This window comes from Lynx canadensis, chromosome D1 (assembly GCF_007474595.2).
Source record: "Lynx canadensis isolate LIC74 chromosome D1, mLynCan4.pri.v2, whole genome shotgun sequence".
NCBI classification, from domain to species: domain Eukaryota; kingdom Metazoa; phylum Chordata; class Mammalia; order Carnivora; family Felidae; genus Lynx; species Lynx canadensis.
In genome coordinates this window covers 113,549,533-113,557,299 of record NC_044312.2, presented here as the reverse complement: position 1 = coordinate 113,557,299, position 7,767 = coordinate 113,549,533, and the positions used below count along the sequence as shown (strand labels likewise).

The window sequence follows — 7,767 nt, the reverse complement described above, 5'->3', positions numbered from 1 at the left end:
CAGCTCAGGTGCAGGGGGTGCCCTGACCTCGGCGGGGCAGTTTGGGAGTGACCTCCCTGAGCGAAACCAGGCCCCGTCCTTCCGGACACACGCCCAGGAGAAGTCAGCCAGGGCCAAACCTCAGGGCACTTCCCAGCCTCTGGAGAGGCTGCTTGGCAAGGAGGGTGTGGACCCGGCCCAGCGGATGACACTGCGTTCATTCAAAGTGCCCTGGCTTCCCGGCCCTTCCGACGCCAGGGTGGCAGCTCTCCCCACCCCCACCCCCACCGAAAGGGCCGCCAACCCTCCCGCAGTAAGGTCACACGGCACCACAGCGGCTGGTAGAAAAGGGAACGGGTCAGGCGGTTTATTTGGAATGAACATACTGATGCAAACACTACATATGAAGACAGACGGTTCCACGACGAATAACCATCAAAATAAATACATAGATAGTCTGATAATTTAACGCGCCCGCTCAGCGGGCCGAGGCTCGGCGGCTCCGCACGGGAAGGTCCTTCTCTGTGGGACAGGGACATGGCTCTCGGCCTCTGTCCTCACTGTGGGCGGCGGGAGGGCGGCCCCCGACTCGTCGTCGAGTGAGTGGCTCCTGTAGGGGGGAAGGAGGAGGGTTAGGGAGCTGGCGGCTCGGCGTCCGGCCTGTGGGTCCCCCTTCTCCCCGCCCCCCCCCCGCAGGCCCCAGACGCGGGAGGAGCGAGCGACAGCCCCGGCCCGCGCGCCCCAGGGACCCCTCGACGGCGCGGCGCCCCCCCGGACGGCGTCCCCGCACTCACCGCGGCGGCGGCGGCGGCGCTCAGGGCGCGCGGGCCGGCCGGGACTCGGGGGGCGCGGCGGGCGCGGCGCGCTCCTGGCGGCTGCGGAAGTCCTGCAGGGCGCGGCGGTTCTGGAAGTCGATGAGCGCCAGCGTGATGGCCGCGTTCCAGCAGCTCTCGCCCGCGCAGCGGAAGTCGATCTCCTTGCGGTCGGTGGTGACGATGGTGAAGTAGACGTACTTGCCGGTGCGCTCCACGCAGTCCACCTTGAGGATGGAGTGGAAGCGCAGCTCCTTGGCGCGCGCGCCCGGCCCGGCGGGGAACAGGCGCAGGCGGTCGGGGGTGAGCACGCCGCGCTTCTTCTTCCACAGCTGGAACAGGCTGTCGCTGCGCTTCTCCAGCTCGCCCTCGCGCAGCACCTCGCCGGGCGTCCTCATGGCGGCGGCGGCGGCGGCGGCGCTGGCGATGCGCCCCGGCCGGCCCGGCGACGCTTTAAGGCGGCCCCGCCTGCGCCCGGCCCCGCCCCCGGGCCCCGCCCCACCAGAGGCCACGCCCCCTGCCGTCCAGGACCGCCGGGGGCTGTCAGCTCGCCGGTGCCGGCCGCCCCGGCCCCCCGGCCCCGTGGGGTGACTTGTGGTCTCGCCCCCCGCCCCGCCAACCCCGCCCCGGACGCCGGCCCCGCGGAGGAATGCGCTGCGGCCGGCCCTGCCCGCGGTGACTCACGGCCCGGAGCCCCGGGAAGCACCCGGGGACGGAGCCGGCCCAGGACGCCCACCCTCCCGGCGCTCCGGCGGCTAGTCCCGCCGCTCGAGGGCTCGCGGCGGACGCCCCCCGCGCCTTGGGGACCCTTCCTGGGGACACCGTCCGATGGCCCTGCCCGGCCGGCCTTGTCTCCCACCTGCCCCTCACCCCCCACCCTCCTGCGGGCCGCGCCTGGCGGGAACCTTCGCTCGCCCACCTGGGCCGGGCCTACCCGGAGAGCAGGTGCTCCGGGCCGGCTTTCTCTTCTGTGACATGGGGACAGTAACACTTTCGTTAGATTGGGGAGCACGTGGCAAGTGCTGGAACAGCACCCCGAGGGGGCCTGTCCTCCTCCCTGAGTCCTCCTGGCGTCTGGGCAGAGGACTCCCATCGCCTGCACAGCCCCATGGGGCTCGGCCCTAGGCGCTGTGGGTGCTGGAGGGTCGGCCTGGAGAGGGGCGGCGGGGCGGCTGAGTCATGGGTATGTCCTCCCTTCCTCTAAAGGGTTTACGGGAGCAGGAGTGACGGTGCCCGCTCCAGGCTCCTCAGAAGGGGTCTCTGGGGGCGGGGACCGCTCCAGAGCACCCACCTTCCGGCGCCCCCCAGCCCCCCAACCCAGCTGTGGGGGCGGGGCGGGGCGGGAGGGGCGGAGACTGCGCACAGAACAGGGAGGGACGGAGCCCCCTGGGGGCGGTGACCAGCACTCCAGGCGGCACACCTGTGGGGCGGTACAAATGAAAACCAGGTTCCCAGGTTTCAAGCCAATGACAGTGGAGCATAGAACCGAAGGCAGGACCTTCTAGGTGCAGGTCTGTGAAGCTGCCCCCACCCCCCACCCCCGGCTCTGTGGCCTTGGCAAGTCCCCTAAGCTCTCAGAGGGCGGCCCTTCAGGCTCCCGGCGAGGAAGGAGGACACCGCCAGCTCACACGAGGGCTTGGGCCAGGCCTGTGCAAATGGCGTCAGGTGTCAGCTGCCCAGCGGTCCCCACCGGTGTGGCCGGGGGTGCGGAAGGGCAGGGCGAGTGAGAGGGAGTAGGTGAGGCCGGGTAAGGCCGCCTCCCGCCGGTCCAGCGCTCCTGTCTTTGGCCGCCACTGGGGGGGGGGGCTCTCTGGGGAGCGTTGATGGGTCAGGGACCCCGGGGTGGGGGGGGGTGCTCTGACAGGTGTGCGTCAGGCAGAGCTGGGAGGGCAGGTGGAGAGTCCTGGCTCCGACCTTGGCAGGGAGACCTGGGGCGGGACAGCCTGGGTGGGTGGGAATCAGGCTGGGGATTCCGGAGGGTTGGGGGCCGGGGGCCCGGCCCACCCAGGCATCTCCACCGCCAACAGCCCCTGGCCTGGGGCCTGAGACCCGCATCCCCCAGACGCCCCGTGGGGAGCCTGCCGGCCTCTGCTACCCTCCCCGCAGCTTAAGCCTGGAGCCGGGAGGGGGCCCTGTGCCCCCCCACCCCACCCCCAACAGGCCCACCTGGGGGAGCCGCTGGGGAAGGGGGCTGGGAGGGATGACCAGGGAGCAAAACACTGAGCCAACACCCCCAAGGGAAGACCTTTCAGGGGGAGCCCGCTTTGGGCCATCGGACAGCCACCAGGACGGCTTCCCGCCGGGCACTGGGGACCCCGGTGTGGATTTGGGCTGCACCTCAGGGGCGCTGGGACCTCCCCAGGCTTCTAGGCCGGGCGGGTGCCGCAGGCTGGAGAGACGGGGCCCCAGCGCCCTCTATGTCCCTGATGGTCCCTCGACGAGGTGGGGGCTGTTGGGGTTGCTCTCTTGGATCCGCAGGGAGCGGAGTGGGGGTCTCAGAGAAGTTAGGGACTCGGCTGAGGTCACACTGCCAGCCGGAGGGGTTCCCACCCAGTCCGTCCTCCTGCGCCCCAAGGCCTGGGGGCAGGAAGCGGCCCCGCCCAAGTGAAGGGGGTGGGGCCGTGCTGGGCCTCGCCTCTGTCTGTGGCGTCAGACTGTGGGTCAGAGCCAAGTTTACTAATGTTTATCCAAGGGTCGCCTCTGGGATTCACGCAGGGCCTGCCCCGGGGGGACACCCCCTTCTTCCCCCGGGGGCAGACAGACTGGTCTCCAAACTTCCGGCCCAGGCCACTGGCTGTCCTGTCCAGCTGGGCCCAGACGGAATGAGGGCACCTCTCTGAAAGGCCCCTCGTGAGGTCATGCCCACAGCGGTGAGAGGCTGGGCCCGGACGCTCTTGCCCAACCAGCCCTGGGAACAGCAACCTGTGTGTGAGGAAGCCGTGCGTCACAGCTGGCCCATGTGCCTGGGGCTCGATACTACCCTCTTCCTGTGGGAGGCCGTGCTCAGGGACAGCCCGACATGGGGTTCCCTGCTTCCCTTGCCCGGGAGACCCTCTCCTCCGCTCCTCTGGCCTCCTCCGGGAAGCCCCCCGGGTTGCCGGGAGGGGCATGCCCTCAGGACTGCTCCCACCAGCTTTGTGACTGCTGGGCCTTCGCGAACCTCAGGAGGGCGGGGAGGCCCACGCTGCCTGGAGTCACGGCACCAGAGGTCGCGGCCTGTGACTGACTCAGGCCTGCCCTGCATCCCTCTCCTTACTGCTCCAGCCTGGGAAAATCGAGAGGCCCCAGGGCAGGAGGCTGTTTCAGGCTTGCACCACCAGCCTGGCTTCGGCCCCTGGGACCTGTGTCTCTCGTCCCCCCGTCTGGTCCTCTGAGCCCCTTGGCTGGAGTCTCACAGGTGGGGGGCCTGCCTCGTAAGACGCTAAGGATCCAAAGAGAAAGGGCCCAGAACGCCTTTCTCCCCCTTGGCCCCTGGCGAGCTCCCTATCCAGCCCGCACTACCTTGTTCAGAGGTCACTATCAGCTCCTGGAATGCAGGGACAGTGTCTCAGTGTCGGGGCCGCCAGGGCCCAGCCCAGGCCCTTGGGGAATGTTTTTGGAAACCAGTGGCCCGAAAAGGCACCTGCCTCACCGACCAAGAGATGCGATTAGAGCATCCGCCTGTGTGGAGGCCGCAGAACCAGAAGGGCAGGCACGGGGTCTGGGGTGGGAGCGGGGAGGGGGAGCCCCTGGGCATTCCCAGTCATGTCACGTGGCCGAAGACGGCCCAGGGCTCAGCCCCCGGACACGGGACGTCTCCGGAGGCCTGAATGAAAGCATGAATATGGATGAAGGGAACGGAGGGAGACGAGGTGGGCGAGGCTTGGCTGCCACCCTGTGGACGGCGGTCAGTCCTCGCAGCCCCCGGGCGGTGTCCGCACGGGGACACATGGGGGGCCGGGCTGCCCCCCCCACGTCCCGCGCCTCTCACGCAGCGGGTGCGGGGCAGGGCCCCGTCGTGCACATTTTGATCAAGCCCCTTCCTACTTTAAAAATTTTCCAAAATTAGGGCGCCTGGGTGGTTCAGTCAGCTACACGTCCCACTCTGGGTTTCGGCTCCCGTCGTGATCTCACGGTTCGTGGGTTCGAGCCCGCGTCGGGCTCCGCGCTGACGGCGTGGAGCCTGCTTGGAATTCTCTCTCTCCACCCCCCCTCTGCCCCTCCCCTGCTCACTCTCCATCTTTCTCTCTCAAAGTAAAAAATACGTAAACTTTAAAAAAGAAAAAATTGCCAACATAGTAACCAGTTGTTGGCATAAAAGTAATAAAGGCTGAAACGATTCCAGAGTGTCCTTATGTTGCCACCCTGGGCCACTCTTGCTGTCTTGAGTGAACTTTCATCCTTGTTAAGAGGCATTTCCCGGGGCGCCTGGGTGGCTCAGTCGGTTAAGCGTGTGACTTCGGCTCAGGTCATGATCTCGCGGTATGAGTTCGAGCCCCGCGTCGGGCTCTGTGCTGACAGCTCAGAGCCTGGAACCTGCTTCGGATTCTGTGTCTCCCTCTCTCTCTGCCCCTCCCCTGCTCATGCTCTGTCTCTGTCTCAAAAGATAAACGTTAAAAAAAATTGAAAAAAAGAGGCATTTCCCCCAAAATTAAAAATCGAATTACCATGTGACCCAGGAGTCCCACGTCTGGGTCCATCCCCAAACGTGAAAGCCGCCCAGAGGTGGACTGATGCTGACCCGAGGGTTGCATCCAGGATTCACGCGGAGCCTGCCTGGGGGACGCCCCCACCTGCCCCCAGGCAGAAGGACTGGTCCCGCGATCGGGAAGCGACCCCGTGTCCACCGACGGACGGATGGATGGATGTGGTCTGTCCGCTCCCTGGACGGTCCCTCAGCCTGACGAGGACGGACGTTCTGACACCTGCCACCACGTGGATGGACCCGGGGACCGTGATGCTCACGTGTGATCCCCTCACACGAGGCCCCTGGAGTCTCCAGATTCCCGGAGACGGAGAGCGGACGGTGGGCGCCCGGGCTGGTAGGGGTCAGTGTTTCACAGGGACGGTTTCCATTTGGGAAGATGGAAAGCTCTGGAGACGGAGGGTGGGGATGGGCGCACAACGGTGTGAACTGTGAATGTGTTCCATGCCACCGAGCTGTGCACCTGAAAATGGTTGATGGTAACGTAATGTCACGTGTACTTTGCCACAATGTAAGAACTGTATCCACACACACACGCGTGCGCACACACACACACACGCACACACACGCAGGTCCAGATAGGACCTTCCGGGTTTCGCAGAAGAGAAACACAATGTGTGCATGTGCATTGTTCTGTGTGTCCTGGGTGTTCCCCACGTACCTGCCTCCCTTCCCGGGAAGGACTCTGGGATTTCATCACCTCCCATAACACTCAGGCTGCTGCGATTATCGCGATGTCGTGTGAACGTCCCTGAACTTCACTGGGACTCACGGCTGGATGCGGAACTGTCGTGTTAAGGGCGTGAGAGCTCTGGCAAGACCGTCTGCCGGCCGGTTTGCAGTCCCACCTGCGCGTGCCGGGCGCCCGTGCCCCTACAGCTGGCCCTCCAACGGGCAGTCTGCATTTGTGTCCCTTTTCCCCAGTCCGGGGACCAAAACCCGGGGTGTCGTCTCCATGGAGTCAGCGAATGTGACTTTATGTGGTGAGAGTGTCACCTAACACGACAAAAGATGCGATTCAGGACTTGGAGCTCGTGGCATCCCGGGTCACCCCGGTGGGCCTGAATGCCATCACGGTGTCCTTCCCAGACACACGGGGAGGGGTGGGGGCACATGACCACGGAGGCAGAGCCCCAGAACTGGAGGCAGGAGGGACCCTCCCCCTGAGCCCGGCCCCGCCCACACCTGGCCTCCGGAACCCAAATAGGCACAGACTTCCGTGCGAAGCCTCCCAGTCGGTGGTCATTTGTCACAACCACCCTGGACCGGAATGCAGCCCCCAGGTGGTCTGGTGTCAGCCCTTCCTTGGCCTGCCACACAGTCTGGTGGCAGATGAGGACCAGAGTGATGGCATTAGCTGGTGACTTCTGAGCTGGGGTTTCGAGGTCGAGCGGTTCTCCACATCACAAGGCCGTCCCAAGGCAAGGGCACGGGAGAGGGACATTCGGTGTTCTGTGCTCCCTTGGCCTGGGACGCCTCTCACGGCCCCCCTCCCCCACCCCCACCCCCACCCCCACCCCCACCGCAGAGCTGGTGCAACCCCTCAGGGAGGGCAGCCCTACTGGTACCTTCCAGACCCCCCAGAAACGGGGGCGGGCTGAGACCCAAGGAGGTTCAGAGACCTGATGGACATTTCCGCCAAGCCAGCCTTCCGGAAGCCCCCAGCCCGGCCCGGCGGGGGAGGAAGCAGCCGGTGCAGGACGTGTGTGTGGGGCCTGCCGCAGAAGGTCCCGGGTCGCAGACCCCAAGAGGCCCGGAGCCCCGGCTGGGCCAGGCACGCCTGTCTGGTCGTCAGGGAAAGTAACATCCGGCCACCGCCCTCCCTGCGCTGAGTCAGCCTGGCATCTTGGGGGCGGGCAGGGGCCCCACCCAGGTGCCCCGAGAGGACTTGGCCTCAGGGTGTGCCCGGGCCTCACCCTCCCGGTGGCCGGGGTCAGTATTTGGTGGGAATGCAAGCTTCTGCCGGCCACCGTGCCCTCGGGGGTGCCGGCTCCTGCCCTCCGAGCCTCAGGGGCTCCCAGGAGGGTCCCAGGCAGACGAGGTGCCTGCAAATTCTGAAGAACGGAGGGTTCGGCCGGGGCCAGCGGAGGACGGTCCTGGGGCCCCTGCTGTCGGGGGGTTCTGCCTGCCACTACCTCCCGGCGGACGGGAGACCGAACGGCTGGTCGGCCCCTGTGTCCAGGTGGCCAGGCGCTGAGGCCGGAGCGGGAAGGATGTGTCCAGGGGCCAAAGTCCAGGGGTGCCTGAAGGCTGGGCCGGGGCCAAGGAGCCCTCCGGGAGCGGGAGTGGGAG

General features: G+C 66.7%; 1 protein-coding gene across 1 annotated transcript; it reads right to left on the bottom strand.

Moving 5' to 3' along the window:
• Window positions 1-793: 793 nt before the first annotated feature.
• On the bottom strand, window positions 794-1,202 carry PHLDA2 (pleckstrin homology like domain family A member 2). The gene has a single exon (XM_030332350.1). The coding sequence runs from the start codon at window positions 1,187-1,189 to the stop codon at window positions 794-796; it is 396 nt and encodes a 131-aa protein (XP_030188210.1). The 5' UTR covers window positions 1,190-1,202.
• Between the last annotated feature and the right edge of the window lie 6,565 nt (window positions 1,203-7,767).